The following is a 22,138-nucleotide window of genomic DNA, read 5'->3' on the forward strand; positions in this document are numbered from 1 at the left end:
CATGGAATAACTTTAAAACTTTGTTTGGGCTAAGTTTAGTTTGGGATGAGTGATGTCAGCATCATTATAATCACTCAACTCAAGCCGAGAATTGCAACTGCTATGGACATTGAGTTTGAGGTACTTAGGTAGAGCAAACTTATTCACACGGTCAAGTAGCAAATTTGGTTACAGTCCATGTTTGTGGCAGTGAATCCTGGAAAAACAAAAGCAATCTGGGACACTGAATGAATCAGAAAGTAACAGACAAAAACAGGATGCCAAACATGCATGCATGCATGGGGTGGACAAGATGAACACAGAAGGAAACTCCAAGGATGGAAAACTGGAAAATTGGAAGGAGGGATTTGGGTGGGGTTAGCGGAGGTATAAAAGATCATGGTTTTAGATTAGCAACAATATGAGATGGTGGTGAACAGCTGTCTTGAAGATCTGGAGGGAGCGAGTGGATTGAAGAGGATGTAGAAGTTGATTGCACAGGCAGGACAAAAGAGGAACAAATGAGTGGAGATGAATAGTGATCCTGGATTTAGGTCGTGTCACCAGAAAGGGGTTCATGGTGGACCGTGTGAGCCCTGCAGAAACCTGAGGGGGGGGGACAAATCATGGAAAGAGCAGTGGGTGCAAGACCAGAAAGGATGCGGTAGAAGACAGAAAGACCACCGAACTGTCTGATGGCGAAGTGATAAGCCCATCGACTCAGCTTCAGCACGGGAGATTCCAATGATCTTAAAAGACTTGGTTTTCATGGCCTCAAGCTGAGCAATATGTGAGGTGGGGAGCCAGCCCAGAGGGGACAGCAGTACTCCATCAAGCTGCAAATGAAGGCCTTATAAGTGGATATGAGCTCTGGCATGCCAAGGAATGACTGTACGACAGATTCCCAGTCAGCGGCTGTCTTTGGAGGCCAACTTTGAAATGTCGTTTGCCCAAGAAAGATTATGGCTGATAGACCCAGGAGTTTGAATGAATGAACTTCCTCAAGAGGATGGTTAAGAAAGTAGATAGGAGGTTTGCCAGATGGTCCTTTTGGAGTGAGATCGTGAGAGTGTGAGATTTGTCTGGATTGAAAGACATATTCCAATGTTTCACCAGTTTGTGATTTTTTTTCAAGATCTGAACACCGGGAAGAGGGTGCAGCCCAATCTGCCTGTCTGAAGGACGAGGGATGTCATGACAGAGGGCGGAGTCATCAGCAAATACATAAAGAGGATTTTCCATAGTCAGAGGGATTATAATTGATGAAGATTAGGAATAGGACTGGGCCCAGAACATTGTTGAGGCACACCAGCCTTGACAGGTAAAGGTGATGAAACAAAAAGTTTCCCAAGATCTGATGGAAGTATTATCAGATTTCATGGAAAACCATCGGAGATATTAATTTGTAAGGGATAATATAAATGAAAGAAGGTAAATTACATAATAATGTTTTGTTGGACCTGTTTCGGAACCAAATCAATTTTGGTAACATGGAGGCAAAGACGATGAACTCAAGCAGTAAAATACAAATTCAAAACACTTTTATCGCATTATCGTCTTAATGCAAAATGGCAGAGTTTATCACTTATTTTTGCAGTGTTGAATGCTCATTGAAAAATGTCATACAGAGACTCAGTAAAATGCAAGAACATGAGAAGACATCATGGCAAAATGAACACAAACAGTATATATATATATATATATATATATATATATATATATATATATATATATATATATATATATATATATATACACATATATGTGATTTGAGTCTGGGATGACAGAGTAAGGTCGGGGGTGAAGTTGCCTGTCGGGAGAGGTTGGGGCAAAAGAAAATCCATTCCCAATAAAGGGTGACAGAAATTTTTTTTCAGATTGTGAGGACATGGATTGTTGGATGACCAGAAAAAATGGTCTGCTATTGCGGAGAAGTTCTTTGCAACTGACTTGATTGTTTAAGCTCAGAGTTATCAAACATGAATTTTCGTTCATCATTATGTGAATAAATTACGAAGTGCAGGTAAGGTACAGGATGCCAGACCATGTAGTCGGTCAAACACTGTTTGAACACCAGAATGAGCTGAGAGTTTGGGTGTAGCAGTGATGTGGATCCCGAGAAGGACTCTAAGCCGGCTCTCATCCACATTTTGCATGAACAGGGAATCTGTACGAATAATCCTCGGAAAGGAATGAGATGCATCTATAAAAGCATTTTTGCATAGGCACATTCAGCCGGTGGCTAATAAGCAAGAGTAATGATGAGTCACATTTTTGATGACCTTATTAAGGCGAATGAGCATATTGTCAACTCAAGGGTGTCAGAAATAGGGGGGGGGGTGCAATGGAGCAGATGCCACCCTCCCAAAACTTTCAAAAAGGTTATGATAATGGAATGACAATGTTGAATATTAAACACAAACAGAGCCTACCCGTCACATTGCTGCAAAAGGTGCTTCCACCAAGTACTGACCGAAGGGGCTGAAAACTTTTGCAACCAGTGAATTTTGATTTGTACGTGTTTTTTGCAGGTATTCTTGACATGTAATCCCCTTCAATTATAATAGTCCATGGGCCCAGGCATATATCGGTACGATCTGAGGAAACCAAACTTTAGGGCTACTAAGTTATTGGTAGGGACTATATGATTATTTCAATATGTGAGAACCGTTCCAGAAGAGCAGCTTAGTGTATGTATTTTGCATTTTTACCATTTTACCATTCTGAGATATTAACGTTTTGAAGGAAAATCAAAAAAAAAAAACCCAAGGACCACTGGGAGGAAGTGGCAAAGCTGAAGTCCACGCAGGAGGAAGCAGACACCCAAATGCTTCTGCATGTTCTGCATGCAGCAGAGGCTGGGTACAAGGCTGTGGTGATCACTGCCGAAGATTCAGATGTCCTCGTGCATCAGAAGTGTGGTACGCAAACCCGCACACGGTTCCTAGACATTGACAAGCTTGCTAGATCGATGGGAGACAGTGTCTGTGATGCCCTGGTTGGACTGCACGTGTTCTCCGGTTGTGATACAGTCAGTGCCTTTGCAGGCCGGGGAAAGATGGGCGCCTTGAAGCAAATGAAGTCGGATAAGACCTACCAAGAGGCCTTCAGTCAGCTCGGTCATTCATGGGAAGTATCCACCGAGCTCTTTCAGAAGCTGCAAGAGGTCACCTGCCACATGTATGTGCCGTCTACCAACACCACGAAAGTCAATGAACTCCGCCATCAACTCTTCTGTGCCAGACAGGGAGAGATAGAGTCCAGTCAGCTTCCACCATGTGAAGACTGCCTCTTCATGCACGTCCTCCGTGCAAACTACCAGGCTGCGATTTGGAGGCGCTGTCTGCAATGCCAACCCTATGTTCCAAGTCCCAAGGGTTGTGGATGGACCACTGATGATGACGGGAATCTGGCCATCGAGTGGATGCAGGGTTCTCCAGCACCGGATGCAGTGTTGCAACTGCTTTCCTGCAAGTGTGGACGGTCGTGCAAACTCCCAGACTGCACGTGCCTTGCCAATAGCCTGAAGTGCAGTGACATGTGCAAGTGGCGAACCTGCAGCAACCAGCCCGCTGATGTCGAGGAAGAGGTTGTAGACCTCGAGGACTCTGATGCTGATAACAGTGATGAAGACTGGACTACTGATCCATGGTGTGAATGTTTTGGCGCAATCACAAGGACATTCATGGCTACATATATGCATGAGTAAAACATAGTACATAAACATGCCACAGTAGCATAGTGAAATTTGGCTTATCCGTAAATTTCACATTTTGGACGCTTGTTGGAACTAGGGTAGGGGAAGGGCAATTCCTTTATCTGTGGTAAAAACTTGTAAAATGTTCATAAATGTTTTCCTCATACAACATGTGCATGTTGTAGGCTACTGCGGTTCAGTAGCACTACCCAGGGAACTTGTATGACAATATTATAAATTAAAATGTATTGAAAATCACTAATCAGCAACATTTTGATAGGCCTTATTGTTCGCCCCTTTCTGCCATAAAACAAATTCTGGCTTCAGGAATGACAGAAAGGATTATTCGGATGGTATAAATAAAGCATTTCAGACATGTATTTGTGGTTTGCAGTTCATTCTAGCCCCATGTGGAAACAGCAATTGCATCATGAGTGAATGTTTCTGAGTTTGCCTTTTCGCTTTCATTATGCGGGGGTGGGTGAACTCCAGAGATGAATACTACCAATAAGCTGCCAGTCTGCAATGGTTATCACATCAAAATATGATCTATATATATACACCAATTCAAAAATCATACCTAGGATTGGTTTCCTCAGATGGTACCGACAAGTGGAATTTCTGGCCTGGGCCCATGGACTAGAACAGTGTTTTGTTTGATCTCTTCAGTGATGAATAAAAAATTCATTTGCAAAAATTGTTTCTACAGAATTCGTAATTCATCTAAATGTGGTATTATTGGGAGGGGGTGAATACCTTTGCAGGCCACTGAAGATTGAAGATAGATAGTATATATAGATATACATACACATGTCATTTTTGCATTTCCCACCGTCCCCCTCAATTTTTGTTATTAAATAGCTGAAAAGAGAAACAAGTGAAAAAAAAAGACATAAAATGTCATAACCCCCATGATTTTAGTAATTTGGCTGCATGGAATTAAAAGGCTAGGACATAGTTATCTATATATTACTAAAACTCTCATCTTGTATGTATATATATACACAAGGATGTATGTTCCCGAAATACAGCCAAAACGGTACACAATAGCGCAAAAATGTTAGTGCCACCTTACTCACAATTCGCCTGCGGTGTGCAGTATCAAGTTTCGTTCAAATCGGGCAACGAAAAAATTATTTTAAAAAATCAATTCCCGATTCAGTCAACTACTCTTCGGGAGTATTTGATCAATGCAAACAATCTCAGTGGTATAGTTTGTTGGAGCTATCTTTTTTGTTTTCTTGAAATGATTTTTTTTTCATCAACAGCTGTCACAATGGGAACCCAACGGGTTTACAGGCCGTCTAGTGTACAACTAAAATGGCTGTCAGTCCACCAGTCGGAAATCTTTGATCAGATCACAAAATAGAGTGAGCTGCATGTGTATGCCATCATATACTGTGCTTGCACCAAGTTTGAACAAAATCGGACAATGCATGTCTGAGAATTGGTTGGGGACACATTGAAGTAAGAAAATGGCCGCTAGTCGGCCATCTTGGATCTGATCACGTGTAAAAAAAGACATATGTAAGCCATCATTCATTATCTGTGTGCCAAGTTTGAACAACATCGGTAAATGCTGGTCAGAGAAATGGTTGAGGACGTGTTCAACATCATGTTTTTACAACTAAAATGGCTGCTAGTCGGCCATCTTAGATCTGATGTCAAACACAAAATGATGTGCATATGTATACCATCATGTGTTGTCTTTGTGCCAAGTACGAATAAAATCGGTCCATACATGTCCGAGATATGGTTGCAGATGCACACACGCAAGCACGCACGGACACGAAAATCGAGACCAAATCCATAAGCCCGTTTCGGACGAAGTCCAATGGGGGGTGAATAAACACATAGATGGAATTGAGGGCCGAGTGAGTGCCTTGACCTACATTAACATAATTACGATTAAACTTGTGATTGACAAAGGGTTAAGAAAATAACGAAAGGAAAGAGGAAACAGAAGAACAATGCAGTTTCTAAAATAAAATTTCATTACACACAAAAAATAGATGCAAGAAGGAAGACGATTTGGAATTTTGTCCTATTTTGAAAAAAAGGAGAGGGAGACATGTGTGTGTATATATATATATATATATATATATATATATAAATATATATATATATATATATATATATATATATATATATATATATATATATATATATATATATATATATATATATATGAGAGATCAAAAGGTAAAGACACATACGCGCGCACGCACGCACGCGGATGCACGCACGCACGCACGCACGCACACACACACACACACACACACACACACACACACACACACACACACACACACACACACACACACACACACATAGTTGTGGTTCTGAAAACCGCATGCCTCAAAAGCAATGGCACCCAACATATAGTAATCCCCAGACAGTTATTTAATTAATATATGTGTAGTTAGACCTACCCCTCATGTCTAATGGATAAACGGGAAGAAGTGCGTTGTGTGGGTCTCATCGTTAGGTCTGATTATATTTCTTTCCTCCTTTCCGCTGCTAAGGTATGTATAAATGTCCTCGCGGAGGCCAAAAGAAGCTTCAACCATAGGATGGAAAAACCGTCCGCTGCAAGAATAAGGTATCCAAGGGAATAGTAGAACCATACATTAAATCCCAACGCTGCACAGGTCGTGCGCAGCGCACTCTTTTCAACCAAAATCTGCATCTAATAAATAATTATATCCAATCCTTTCCTTCAATCTATGACACAGATCGGGGCCGGCACCACGCTCAGGCAGCCGCATGTGAGGATCACCACTGTGATAAATAACCGCATGCACGACAGCGGACCCACGTGCAGCCCCGTGATAATTACCATTGTACTCTACGGGGCACGCATAGCGCACCTCTTCATTCGGGTCTGCGCGCTGATTACAATGGCATCTTACCATAGACCTTCGCTCGCCACCTCGGCCACCAATATCTTCCCGCATCTCTGCCTCGATACAGCCGCCACCAAGCAGAGGCGCAGATGCATGGCCCAGATCACTCTGGCCACGTGGCATGCCACGGAGAAGGTGCATTGCCCGATGTGGCCCTTGGCTTCGCCGAGAGCACGCCCCGGGAGAGAGCACGCCCCGGGAGTGCGGGGCGGTTCATGGCGTGGTGTTCGGAGTAAGACAATTCCACAGCTTGGCGATGTCTCGTCAGATGCACCAAATGAGGCCGCTTCCGGCCATGCGAGCCGGGCAGCGCAGGGCCAGGGCCCACGGAGCAGGCCATTGACCGGCGCGGCCCTCGGCCTCACCGAGAGCACGGGCCGGGAGTTCGATGGGGGGCAGTTCATGCCGTGGTGTTCGGAGCAAGGCAATTCCACTGCTTGGCGATGTCTCGCCAGATGCACCAATGAGGCCAGTTCCGGCCATGGGAGCCGGGCAGCACAGGGCCAGTGCCCAATCGGAACGCACGATGTGGGTGACGACGCATCGTTTGGGGGGGGGGGGCACCCTATGCTGCCGGGCCTATAAATGACAGATTGCGAAACCGTCCATCGTCCTCCTCTTCCTCTTTGTCTGGCCTTGGATCGATCTCTGCATGCGCCTGCAGCTCCGCCAGTCCCGTCTGCCATTCCACCCCCTCGCTCTCGATCTCCACTTTCCTATCTCTGGAATCCCTAAAGTCGCTGTCTGGATCCGCATACTCCATCTGCCTGACTCTCGACCTTTGACTTCGCCTGCTGGCTCCACCTAATGTCCTCCCTCACGCCTCATGGCCTCGCCCTTTCTCTGGATCAGTGCATGCGCTGCGCCGGCACTGCAGCCAAGCAGGAGACTATGTGCCAACTCTCAAGGAGGGATCGCTCAGCGGAGCGTCCCCCCAAAACGTACTGGGTAACGCGGTCAGTCAACCGTGCAAGGTATTACGAAACCGTTAGCCTAATCTCCTCTCCTCAAAATTAACTCCTCTTTATCGTGTGTGTGTGTGTGTGTGTGTGTGTGTGTGTGTGTGTGTGTGTGTGTGTGTGTGTGTGTGTGTGTGTGTGTGTGTGTGTGTGTGTGTGTGTGTGTGTGTGTGTGTGTAATGGTGCCAGTCCAAGCTTTAAGTTAAGATTGTAGAAGATACTGTACTGGTCAAAGGTTTTCGAACACCCATATTTTTTCAGTTTTTACTGAAATTTAAGCAGTTTAATGTTTTGATGTACTCTGAAATTAAAGCATAGAACAAATAAACAATTGCAGATAAAAAAAAATAAAGCATGGAATCGTTTTGTTGAACAAAATTTAATCTGAAATCTTGACTCATCAAAGTAGCCACCTTTTGCAGATATAAAGGCCCTGTCACACCTTGACGTTTTAGCCAGCGTATGCCGACGTATGAAAAATTTGGCGAATACGCTGGCACACGTCGAATACGTTATGGGTAAGTTTTGTATACATTAAGAGCACGCTGAAGCACGCTGGCATACGTCGTAGTACGCCGAGCTCGTCGACAAATTTTAAGCATGCTCAAAATTTTTCGACGTATGCCAGAATATGACTCACACGTTCCGCATACGCTGGCCATAAGTTGTAGGCACGTTATGCGATTGTTAACTCACCCGTCGACATACGTTACTTGTAAGTTACTGATAAGTCGAAATACGTCGAGGTAATGTCTAGCATACCCGCAACTTATTTCTAACCTATGAGTAACGTGCTTCGAACCTATGTGTAATGTATCTCCAATGCATATTGACGTATGCAGATGTATTTGACGTCTTCCGGATGACCACAGAACTTACTGAATGTGTTTCTAACTTACAGCTACCGTATAATGGCGTATTGGCAGCGTTTAGGGGAATTGGTATATAACAATGGGCTTCACAGGAGGAACCCGTCAGTGTTCCAGACTCCATGGTTATTTTTTTTTTATTTGTGTGTTTTTCTTCGGCATGACGGTGATGTTCACACTTCGATGTGTAGTGCGGTTATGATCTGAATCGTCGAGCGGCAGCCTATTAATAGGCTACGCCACGTTATCGTCGGCGATACGCTGCCGTGCTATGCATAAGTTTGATTATCGTTCGGCATAGGTTGTGAACGCTAACAACACGCTAAGCATTCTTTGGTATAAGTTATCTATAAGTTATTGAAACATTCTGTGAAAGTTACTAATACGTTATGCATCTGTCCAACTCGTTATTATACGCCCAAAACGGAAAAAAAACATCAATAGTTCAGCGTACGCCAGCGTTTTAGATACATTTTGATACGTTGCCATATTCTGGCTAAAACGTCAAGGTGTGACAGGGCCTTAACAGCCGAACATACTCGTGGCATTCTTTCTACAATGGAAATCAAATATTGTTCAGAAAGTTCTTCCCAACATGTTGCAGAAGTTCCCACAAATGTGTTTTACTTGAAGGTTGCTTTGCTTTCAGCCTTCTGTCCAGTTCATCCCAAACCAGCTCAATGGGGTTTAAGTCTGGAGATTGTGCTGGCCATTCCATTATTTGAAGCCGACTGTCTTGTTATTTTCTTCTAAGGTAGTTCTGACATAACCTGGAGGTATGTTTTAGGTCGTTATCTTGCTGTAGGATGAACCCCTGACCAACTAGGCGTAGACCAGAGGGTATTGCATGGCGCTGAAAAATGCTGTGGTAGCCCTTTTGGTTCAGGGTGCCAGTCACTCTGTGCAAGTTGCCGACTCTGGATCCAGCACAAGAGCCCCAGATCATCACGCTTCCTCCTCCATGTTTGACAGTTGTTGTCACAAACTGAGGAACCATCCTTTTGCCTGCTCGACGGCGTACAAAAAGCCTGCGTAATGAACCGAAGATTTCAAATTTTGATTCATCGTCCATAAGACCTTCTTCCAGTTTTCAGTAGTCCACTGGAGGTGCTTCATGGCCCAGGCAAGCCTCTTTTTCTTATTTTGCCATTTTAGCAATGGCTTTCTTACTGCCCCTCGACCTGTCAAACCTGCAGCTCGAAGTCTTCTCTTCACAGTTGAAACTGAGACTTCCTTACTTCGACGAGTGTTAAGCTGTGCTTGAAGCTGCTGTCCTGTGAGCCGCCTATCACGCAAGCTGTTGACTCTCTGAAACTTGTCTTCTGATTGTGTTGTGGTTTTGGGTCTGTCAGACCTCTTCCTGTCAGAGTTTCCTCCAGTTTCCAAGTGCCTTTTGATGGTGTCGGAAACTGCACTTACTAACACCTTGGCCCTTATTTGCAATTTCTCTAAAGGAAAGACCTACACTTTTAAGGATTACCAGACGACCCGTGAACCCGTTGGGTTCCCGTTGTGACAGCAGTTGATTCAAAAAATCATTTCAAGAAAAAAAAAAAAGATAGCTCCAGCGAACTATACCGGTGAGGTTGTTTGCATTGATCAAATTCTCCCGAAGAGTACTTGACTGAATCGGGAATTGATTTTTTAATAATTTTTTTCGTTGCCCGATTTTAACAAAACTTGATACTGCACACCGCAGGCGAATGTTGAGCAAGTTGGGCTGAAAATTTTTGCGCGTAAAAAATAAATAAATAGTGCACCATTTTGGCTGTAATTCGGGAACATACATACATACTCTCATCGGGAAGATGAGTTTTAGTAATATATCGATAGATAATGGTCTGTCTTTCTTCTTTTGTTAATTGTCTTTTTCTCACCATTATGATAGCAATATACTACTTCCTGCAGTGCAATATTGTCCAAATAATGCTTCAGAGGGTGTAGCAACACAGTCTGTTCCAACACTGCTTTTATACAGACAGAGGGTTTGTAACTAATCAACAAAAGTTGGGACACCTGTAGCAATTGTTTGCATCAACTTTCAAGACTTAATTTACTTCCATTGCTGCAGAACAGCTGCAGTTGCGAACCCATTCCTTGTTCCCTGAAAAGGGCCCTTTTGAACAACACTGAAATTTACATTATTTTTCAGTTTTAGGTAACCTAAACATTTTTTTTAACCTCTGGTAGTTTATCGCTTAGCTTTGTACCATTTCAGGTTATTCACTGGACTTGAACTGCATAAATTTCAGTAAAAACTGAAATATGGGCATGTTCTAAAACTTTAGACAGGAAGAGTATATCGGCATAAGTCTACTCTGTGTCTGCTCTAGAAAGTTACTTACCCTGCTGTCGCATCACACATTTCTTTCTATCCCTGCTTTACATACAACAATAAACTATATTCACTGTGCCACATGCTTTTTCTCGCTTGCCTGTTAATAAATGATTGTGTAGAAATGTTCCCAGCTCGTTTTTGTCATTTTTTCATTGATCCAGCATGGTCTGTATCCGAGCCTAGCCGGGACTTTATTCCCAATGATCGGTTCTTCCATCCGATACGTCCTTGGCAGTGTTACTCGGCTGCATCTGACCCGGTAAGGTGTCCTAGTTTGGACAAGGCATACCGGGGGCATGACCCCCAGTAATTATCTCATGTGATTAATCAGGTAACCGGTTTAGATGGAGGACCCGAGGTCACGTGGTAGAGTTATTGGCGTTTACGGTCGATTAGCGACCCGCCGCGTCACAGAGTTATCCGTGTGTGATGGCTGCGATTCCGGAGAGTTTGTTGGGAACCCGAGATAGCTTCCCCCCCACCCCCCCCCCCGTCGTGGTCTTCTCACCCCAACCCTGGGTCCGCAACAATATATATATATATATATATATATATATATATATATATATATATATATATATATATATATATATATCTTCTTCTTCTTTCGGCTGCTCCCGTTAGGGGTCGCCACAGCAGATCATCCGAATGATCCGCATACTTATTTGGCACATGTTTTTTGCCGGATGCCCTTTCTGACGCAACCCTGGTCGCCTCTTACGACACAGGGATATGGTACACCTATTTTAACCGGGGTATACACCGGCCCAGTATACTGGTACTCACTTTAGACATTATTTTTCATACTTCACTCCATATATAACTTTTCATACTCCATATATAAAAGAACATACCATATATACATATGTAACATACAGGACGCACTATTAATGTTACTCAGCAGTCAGGGGTGGGGGAATGTATTGTTGGAAATTATTAAATTCTCTTGACTTGGACCGATGCCATGATGACCCCATCTGGCCTCACCAGTCACAGTTAGTGGGGCATCATAAGCCAGTGTGTAAGCCTAAAGGGCTTCAAAAGTCACCAAGTGTAGGGAATAGCAATATGTGTAGGAAACAACATAGACACTCCCTCCTGCAAAACATTTGGGGAGCTTTATGATCATCTATTGAGCAGAATTATTGGAATGAAATGCAAATACATTTCAATTGTTTGGTGACAACTTCTCCAGACAATAATGCATCAAATTAGCAGAGAGAGCCCACAGAGGCCATGCACAGATGCAAGAAATTCAAAATCCTTTGTGGATGACACCCCTTCCAAAACAACAGCTAAAGATGATGACAAATATAAAGAACAAAGCAAATATGGCGAACTTTCTTATGGAAGACTGGATTGTGAAGTGTGATGAGACAACTGTGCCAGGCTGTGAACTTTATATGCATCGTGGGTGTCATGACATAAAAAGAGAAGTCAGAGTAACCTGTGGGCACCCTCATGATGTTCCTGAACTGACAGCTAATCATGAAGAAGCTGATTCTTGGATGTTTCTCCACATCACACATGCAAAGGAAACTTTGGGGGTTGACAGGGATATCTTGTGGAGTTTTGATTTGGACGTAGCATGCATGTGTCCATGATACTGCTCAATAACTGGAGTCAAAGAGCTGTTCTCGCATCCTGGCACCGGTCATAAGAAGAGGTTTGTGATAATGCACAACATTACAGCAGAACTAGGAGAAGACATGTGACTGGCATTGCCTTCCATTCACGTATTCAGCGGAGGCGACTCGGCATCAGCCTTCAATGGAATGGGAAAGGAAAGGCGGATGAAGACAGTCTCAGAGCACCTGGATCTGATGGACGGACTGAAGGGTCTTGGTAAAAATGTAACTCAAGTCGACCCTGCAACTGAAGCAATGTACATATATATATATATATATATATATATATATATATATATATATATATATATATATATATATATATATATATATATCTCTTGTTGAGTCCCCCGGACTCTGTATAGAATTGATTGATGAATTTTGTGTGGACAGTGGCGTGAAAACGGGAAAGCAGGGGGGGCTGTAAAACACCCCAATGGATAGGTTATGAGCTGTAGTTGTGCACCTTGACACTGGTTTTTTTGACAGACATGAAGATGCGAGGAAAGAACGGTATTTTTAATCGCGCTAATATATTATATTGCGAGACGCCAACCATGATGATGCTGCTAAACATACCCTTATTTCTGTGTTCCCATAATGGCCTTTAACAACAAGAACGATAGCTTCATGGTCCTATGGGACTCATATGTTCAAAAGAACATACCCTTATATTGTTCATTATGTACTTAGGGACAGACGAGGCATCCCTGGATACCGATTGTTTTGAGTTGTTTGAAAAAAAACCCCAAAAAACAAACAAGTGAAAAACTGACTTCCACAATGGATGCATGCTTTCAAGCAGCATGCATAGCATGCCAACGACCAGGCTTACAGTGGCCTGCAAAAGTATTCACCCCCAACAAATAATGCCACATTTAGATGAGTTATGAAGTATGTAGAAACAATTTTTCCAAATGAACTTTTATATTCATAACGGAATAAATCAAACTAAACACTGTTATAGTTAAAGGAGGTTACATGTCAGGAATACCTGCAAAAAACATGTACAAATCAAAATTCACTGGTTGAAAAAGTATTCCGCCGCTAAGGTCAGTACTTGGTGGAAGAACCTTTTGCAACAATGACTGCTGTGAGTCTTTTCGGAACATCTCTCCCAGCTTTGTACAGTGAGATGGTGAAATCTTTGTCCATTCTTCATGTGAAAATTGTTCTCGTTCTGCCAAGTTTGATGGGATCACCATAAATGTTCAATTGGGTTGAAGTCAGGACTTTGACTGGACCACTCAAGAACATATATTTTCTTCTCATTCAGCCACTCCAGTGTGGATTTAGCTTTGTGTTACGGATCATTGTCTGTTCAAATGTGAATCTCCTACCCAGTTTCAGATTCATGGCTGACTCAAGCAGGTTTTCAACCAGGATTCTCATGAACTTTGCACCGTCCATTGTTCATTCCATCGTGACAAGCTTGTCAGTCCCTGCTGATGAAAATCTGCCCCATAACATGATGCTGCCACCATGCTTGACAGTAGGGATGGCGTTGACTCAGTGATGTGCAGTGTTGGGGTTGCACCAAACGTAATGCTTTAAATATAGATCAAAACGTTCGATTTTTGTCTCGTCTGACCACAAAACATTTCTCCACGTGTCCATAGTATCATTAAGATGCTTTTTCACAAACTCCAAACGAGCTTTTAGATGTGTCTTTTTCAGTAATGGCTTCCTTATTGACACCTGTCCAGAAGCCAGCTTTGTGAAGGGAATGGGTGTTGTTGATTGATGAACACTGACCACAATCTCAGACATAGAGCCTTCCAGATCTTTCAGTCATTGCTGGATTTACACTGACATCCCAAACCAGTTTCCTGCTTGTATAGCTGCTGAGTTTTAATGGGCAACCTGATCTGGGTACAGTCTGGGTGGTATGATACATCTTCCACTTCTTAATGATGGATTTCACCGTACTCAAAGGGATACTGAGTGACTTTGAAATATTCTTCTAACTCTCTCCTGAACGGTGCTTCTCCACCACTTTGACTTCTTTGGAAAGCTCCTTGGTCTTCATGTTCGCCTTGTTGGTTGACGAAATGAGTTGAACCTTAAACTCCTTAGATAAGTGGTGGAGCTTAATTTTTAAGTTAAACCACTACTTACATACAGGTGAAACCTATTACACTTATTTTGTAACCTTTCAAACACATAATTTGCTCCTGAAGTGACTTTGGGTTAATTGGGCAAAAGGTTTGAACACTTATGCAACTGAGAATCATCATATTTTCTCTGTTAATCATACTTGTTCACATTTATCTGCATATTTTAGCTTTATCACTTTGGAGTAGTTTGCGAAGACTACATATTTATATTAAGTTTTATTTGAAAGTATTATGAAATAAGCTGAGGTGGCATCAAAATATGAAAACTTTGGAGGGGGGTGAATACTTTTGCAGACCACTGTACAATTCGTCAAATGCTGCAAAGCAGTATCTTGCAATATCTCCAGTGAACAATGTATGGATATTACATTAGAATGGCCACCTTTTGCCAAAGCTGACAACGCTACCACTGGAAGCCCTCCTAACATTTCCAAATCACTGTAAAAGCAATTGTGGTACATCCATCCATTGGGACCATACTCTGTTGCAGAGCATTGGTGCTGCCTAAGCAATATCGTTAGCAATTGGGCACAATCCTGGACAGGTCACCACTCCAACACAGGATACCAGCAAGCTGGCACTCATTTTGCCAACCTCAGAAGGAAGACAGACAGAGTCAACCCGACCTGGAATCAATTCAACAGCCAAAGGGGATTTGAACTCAGGATCCTTGGATCCCAAGCCCACCACCCTGACCATATAGCCAACACCAGGCATGATTGTGGTACCAGAATGTGTAAAGGACATTGATATGACAATATCTGCTCTAATGCATGTTTATGTGACATTGAAATGTGCAGCAACAGAGTGCTGTACACATCGGGCACCAATTCTGAACATTAGCTTCTATACATTTTAATCTTTCAGAAAGAAGCTAAAAGACAATGTAACCATGACTGATGAGCAAACATTTGAGAAATTATCTGTGATGGCTCTGTAATGCAAAAGGTGACAAATTTAAGTGAGAAATGATGGTCCACACTTCCTGTGTTGGGAATCAATGGCCTTGTTTTTATTGGTCATACCAGTTGTAATAAGTCTTACAGGAGATAATTAAGGTGGAAGGAAATAAGTTGTCCTTGTCTTAAAACCATATGATGTATGGGGGGGGGTTCTTTTGAAAAATTTTGTCATTCACCTTCTCGTTATGTTGATGACAGTACTTTACCTAAAGATACTGACCTCTTTGGTTCATTAAGGGAGAGTCATAAATATTGTTCTGAGCAGATTTTGAAATTACATATGGTTATGGAGACAATAGTAGTCACTTGGAATTGTGCAAGTCATTAAAAAAAAAGAAATCATTTTAGACTATTTCAATTGTAAAAGTCGTTCAGCCAAGAGAAAATGAAAGTTAGTTGGAGAAGTCTTGAGTATGTTGGATCATTCAATGACTTAAAACACACAAAAATTCTGTTTGAAATTACTAAACTGTCACATTCTAAATTCACTTTTACATTTGTGTCACATAAATCAGCTTGAAACCCTGAGGTGAATCACTAAATTTGATATACTCGTACGTGCCCGTAAAAAAAAAAAATATATATATATAATAATAATAATAATAATAAATAAATAAACCACACAGGCCGTTTATTCGCTCTCACGTGCCCGTACGTGCGTGACCCGGAAGTTCGATATTCTTCGCAATTTATATTTAATACCCAATTATTCAATTAGCGCCAACGTATTTTACTTTTTCGCAATGTTGTGGCAAGGAAAAACAAAAAGAGAAGAGAAGAGAGAGAAAAAAATTTACTTCCTGGTTCAGAGCAAACAAGCACTCTGATGTTTCCGAAATTTATACACCGTCTAATATGAAAACGATCATAACTTGGGCCATTGTGTTTATCTATAAATGTGCATAAGAAATCGAGAAATTATTAGAATACACGAAGTCACTCTCCGGAAGCCCGTAGGTTGTAACCCGTAATGGGGAACGTGGCTGTGCTTCCCTTCCCCATCGGCCACGCCCACGCAACAACGTGCCTTGCCATTGGTTTGGTAAATAAATGGCCATAACTTGGGAAGCACTTGTCCGATTAATATCAAACCTTGAAAAGGCACATCCTCAGCTCCCCAGCAATATATCTGGCAAGTTTCAATTAGATCGGACCAGAGGTTGTCGAGAAACAGTGGTCACACACACACACACGCAGAGATTGCTGGAATTATAGATAGATACTAGTACGGGCCCGTAGGGGTGGGCCCATAGGAGCGTGCCCGTAGGTGCGTGCCCGTAGGGGTGGGCCTGTAGGGGTGGACCCGTAGGTGCGTAAATGACGACTGGATTGGGGCATTTTTTCACCCCCCCCTCACCCTCCCATCTCTCGCCCCCTCCTCTCTCCCCCTTTCTCGTTCCAGTACCCTCTCTCGTGGGTGAGGCGTGCCAGTATGTGCAGCTTCGTTCCTTCGCTCTCATAAACGACGACTGGATTGGGGCATTGTTTCAATGAGATCGAACCAACCGTATCATAAATGGCCATAACTTGGGAAACACCTGGGAAACATAATCAGGTCCTCAGCGTCAATTGTGACGTCATATCAAACGAAGAATTGTGACGTCCCTCTCTCTCGCCCCCCCTCGCTCCCCCCTAGTCTTGCCCCTCCTCTCTCCCCCTCTCTCTCGCCCCCACTCTCACCCCCTCTCCTCTCTCCCCCTCTTGAATTGTGACGGCCCCTCCCTCTCACCCCCTCTCTCACCCGCTCCTGTCTCCCCCCCCTCTTCTCTCACCCCTCTCTCTGTAAATGTATTCACAAAAAAAAAAAAAAATTAAACAAACATTAATTGTGACGTCATAGCACCATGCCCTGTCATTGGTCGACAGATAAATGGCCGTAAATTGGGAACAGCTCGTTCGATTGATATCAAACCTCGAAAAGGCACATCTGCGGGGCCCTGGCAATATTCCTGGCAAGTTTCAATCCGATCGGACCGGCGGTCGTCGAGAAACTGCGGTTTCTCTGCGAGAAACTGCCAGACATACAGACATCCAGACACACATACAGACAGACACACACACAGAGATTGCTGGAATTATAGATAGATACTGAAACGCAAAAGAAACTTACCACTTATTTGAAATGTAATAAAATTGTAACAGTTCAAAATAAAACAAACCAACAATTGCGAATTGAAACATTGGCATTTTATTGATGACATGTCAAGTTTTTGACCAAGATACACCATCTCATCAATTTGTTCTACAGTGCAGAACAGTACAGGGTGCAATGTCAGTCCCCTTCCAATAGCGTGTGTGGCCACCATTGTTTTGGATACAGGCAGTGCATCGTCGGCACATACTGCTGACCAGTCTTTGGATGGATTGCTGCTGGATTCTGTACCACTCAGTCCTCAATGTCTGAAGCCATCTGACTTAAGACCATTTGCCTGTCCTGCCTTGCAGTGGTGACTCTTGGCCTCCCTGATCGAGGTCTGTCATCTGCAGAGTTGTGGAGGGTGTCTCTGTCCACCAGGGCCAATATAGTCTGGTGTGAACAGCCAAGGCGACGTGCCACCTCAAGGTAGCTCAATCCGCCTTGCAGTATGCCCAAGGCACACTGCTGTTGATCCCTTGACAATCGTGGCATGTTGATTGAAATGCCCATTTTGCACTGGCCTTTTTAAAGCCAATATCAAGACATCACGTGCAGCTCATTAAAATCATCCCGTACCCCTTGGCTAATCACTGACAGTCAAAACGGCTGTTCAACAGCTGTGCTATGAAGTGACCATTGAAGGTTCAAGTGACCATCCGTGACTGTTTTGTCTGACAGTGAGGACACTGTTGTCCACAAATAAGTTCACACATTTACTACATGCAGTGTTATTGTTGATTTTTGAAGGTTTAAAAGGTGGTAAGTTTATTTTGCGTTTCAGTATATATATCTATATATATATATATATATATATATATATATATATATATATATATATATATATATATATTTTTTTTTTTTTTTAATGTACAGAAACCAGCCTGTGTTGTATTGTAGTTGCCATAAATGTTTTCATTTTTAAGAACAACAAAAAAAAAAAATGCACCACTTCCTGGTTCTGCATCCATCTTGGTGATGCCCCCCCTCCCCCCCCCAACATATGTCTTTATCATCAAGTTGTAATGAAAATTTTGTCGCAGACGAAGTTGTGAAATTCCTTAATTAGGCCTCTTGCATATTAGCTGATCCATTAAAACTTTTTACTGAGTGTTTTGTTAACTGCATGTTTTGGGGCTTAGAATTACCAGCAGCTTTACTGAAAATCTCTTCATAGTTCACATCTTGTTGCGTAATATGCTGTTTATGAAGGTCATGTCAGGCATTGTTTTTCTCAGGTGGAACATATCCCTTGTACAATTGCTGGCAAAACCTTATTGTCATACACGGGGTGGGGATCATCTTGCCCCACCATTCCCTGTGGGGGCATCTTGCCCGACACGACTCAAATGTCATGAGACAAATTCTCAGAGTGGAACATGAAACAAGCAAAGCTAAATGATTTATCATAATTTAAAAAAAATCCAGCTTATTAGGCTCAAGTTTGGTTAACCAAGGTCAAAAACTACTTGAGATTTCAAAACGAGTCAATTCCTGAAAAGCCACAGAAGAAAAACATTGTTGTGGTAGATTTTCATGTGAAGTGCAAATGATCGATCCTTTACTATTACCTCCAAAATGTCTTCATCATGCTCCGATTCTGGAAGCTGATCCAATTCAGCACAAACATTTCCTCCATTCCCTGCCGCTGTAGAAATTTCCACAACTTGCTGCAAGGTAGATTCATCAACCTTTCTGCAAGCTGCGTCCTCTTCATCCGAATGTCGGATCTCACAATGTTCATCCTCAGTTGGTTTCTGGAGCAAGTGACTGAATTTCTCTCTCAAGACAAAGTATGCTTCTCCCTGAGGTAGGCAAAGAGTTAACTTGAGGTTAGTAAAACATGTCTGATTGAATGTTAAAGGGATGAAGGAAATGTTTTCTGCTGAGGAAGCTCAACTACACAGTACAAAATATAGCAAAGGCATCAAAAGCGACATATTGCTGCAGTTTAGTTGTGGAAAGAAGGAAGAGATGCCAATAACTTAGGTGGTGCACAAAAGTGCTGTTTAAGTGTCACACGTATTACAATATTTTCCGGTGTATAAAACACACTCTTTTATCGGCAAAAAGATAAAAGTTGGGGTGCGGTTAATACACGGGGAAAGAAAAAACAAATCAGTCTTAAAAACGATCAATGCTGAATTTCAATTATATTCCAAATGAACACTTTTGTAGCAGTCAGAACTGCTGTTAAGCTCAATTCCACCGTTTAAATTTTGATAATCAGTTCAGGTTAAGATTTTATCCAGCGTATTATTGTGTGCTCCGTGCATAGCATTGGCGCAGCCGAAGCAGTCTCATTGGCTATTGGGTACAATACTGGACAGGTCGCCACTCCGACACAGGACACCAGGAAGCTGGCACTCATTTTGCCGACCTCAGAAGGATGACAGGCAGAGTCAACCCCACCTGGTATTCATTCAACAGCAAAGTGGGATTTGAACTCAGGATCCTCGGATCGCAAGCCCACCACCCAAACCATTAAGCCAACACCAAGCATACATATAGAGCCTCACGACTCTGAAAACACCATTAAACACAAAAAAAGAGAAGAACACCACCTGGTCTCACATCAAAAGAAGAATTACAAAATTACATCAATTACTTAGAATTACATCAAAAGAACAAAAAACATCAAAAAAAGAATAATTTCTACAGACTGGTCCAGGACTGCGTGCACAAGGTCTGGAGTAGTTGGCTGGATGGCGGTCTCTCTCGATGATGGAGTATGCTCATCCTGGATGCGTTCAGTTGTCACAAGACCACCGACACCAAAGCGCTGCTCTGTCAGACCAACACCAATCTAGTCATCATCCCAGACGGGATGACATCGCTCCTGCAACCCTCCGATGTGTCAATAAACAAGCCGTTCAAGGATGGGCTACATCGCTGCTGGTTCGACTAGATAATGAGTGGGGACAAGACCGACACCAAGAGTGGGAGGATGAGAAATGTCGACCTTCAGGTGATCTGCAGCTGGATCGTGAAGGTGTGGGAGGAGATACCGTCGGACATCAAGCGAGAATTCTGAAGTGCTGCATCTCCAACACCATGAACGGCACAGAGGATGACATCATTTATGAGGAGGAGGCTGTAAATGATGGACAGCGATGTAGACAGCGACAGGGACTTACCCTACCCCAATTCAGACAAGGAGTTACGTGCTGTCTTCAATGAGGAAAGCATTGACAAGGATTTCCTCGGGTTCAGCTGAAAAGCTTCATCAAACCCAAACGGCCCTTCTTAGAGCCACAAATACACAAGAAATATGTATGATACCGGTATGAATCCCTTTTCTAGGAACAAAAAAAATCCTCTATATAATATAAAAAATTAAGAAAGAAAAAGAAAAACTTCTTGGTATCCTCTCCTCTCTCTTCAACTTCTTGAAATGAGAATAAGACTGACAAGTCTGGAGATGGCAATGGTTCACGAGCGGTATTTGACGATGTAGATTGTTTCAGAAGTCAAGGATGAGAAAATGTGATAATTTTTGACCAAGTTATAAAAATGATCAACATGATGTGGTACGAGTGACAGGTTATTAGCTGCAAAATGTTGAAAACCTGGTTTTGTTCAACAACTTTCAAAATTTGACCTTTGCATAACTTTTAAAGGCCACAAAACAATGTTGTGGACATTAAAATAAGGAAACAGGATACGTGCTATAGCTTATTGGAGTTAGTTCGTCGAAGAAGGTCGAAAACCCGGTTCGATTCCCACAACTTTGAAAATTTGACTTTTGTGAACTTTAAAGGTCAAAGGTCAAGGATTATGACCTTTCGTGAAAAACTTCCTCTGGAACATTATAACGTCATATAGGCTATATGGCATTTCGCACTCCTCGGATTATCCATATTTTGATGAAATCAGTGTAAAAACAAACTTGAAGGGGGCGCCATGGGCAAGGTTTTGTTCAACAACTTTCAAAATGTGTCTGAGATAGAAAAGAGATAGAATGTCTGAGATAGAAAAAAAAGGTGTCTGAGATAGAGCAAAATGGTTTCAAGACTTTAGGTGGGGAATGACCTCAAGATTATGCATAAAAATATTGTCATCCTATCTCTCAAAGTTTGGGCGGTCGTATGATTTTTATGTCAAAATTCGCAATTTTCTAAGTTCGTGACCTTGACATGAAAATGAAAAATCAAGCTCCGTGGGGCTATGCAGGTGCCATTGGGCTAACCAAGTACTGAAACCTCTGCCAGATTCGACAAACCCCCTCGGAGAAGATGGATTTTTCTGTCAAAATTCGCAATTTTCTAAGTTTGTGACCTTGTGACATTGACCTTGGGACGAAAATGAAAAAAAAAAATCGAGCTCCGTGGGGCTATGCAGGTGCCATTGGGCTAACCAAATACCAAAACCTCTGCCAGATTCGACAAACCCCCTCGGAGAAGATGGATTTTTCTGTCAAAGTTTGCAATTTTCTAAGTTTGTGACATTGACCTTGGGACGAAAATGAAAAAAAAAATCGAGCTCCGTGGGGCTATGCAGGTGCCATTGGGCTAACTAAATACCGAAACCTCTGCCAGATTCGACAAAC

At 42.5% G+C, this 22,138-nt stretch overlaps 1 protein-coding gene across 3 annotated transcripts in view; it reads right to left on the bottom strand.

The window, feature by feature from the left end:
• Positions 1 to 22,138, bottom strand: part of LOC147023539 (uncharacterized) — a 181,810-nt gene that overhangs the window by 132,152 nt on the left and 27,520 nt on the right. For all 3 annotated transcript variants that reach the window (XM_085889036.1, XM_085889037.1, XM_085889035.1), the window contains exon 3: positions 19,161 to 19,394. In XM_085889036.1, the coding sequence (XP_085745162.1) occupies positions 19,161 to 19,394 (234 nt within the window). The remainder of the gene's footprint in view (positions 1 to 19,160; positions 19,395 to 22,138) is intronic.

Source organism: Eptatretus burgeri, chromosome 7 (genome assembly GCF_056783735.1).
Source record: "Eptatretus burgeri isolate ZD-2024b chromosome 7, Ebu_testis_v1, whole genome shotgun sequence".
Classification (NCBI taxonomy): domain Eukaryota; kingdom Metazoa; phylum Chordata; class Myxini; order Myxiniformes; family Myxinidae; genus Eptatretus; species Eptatretus burgeri.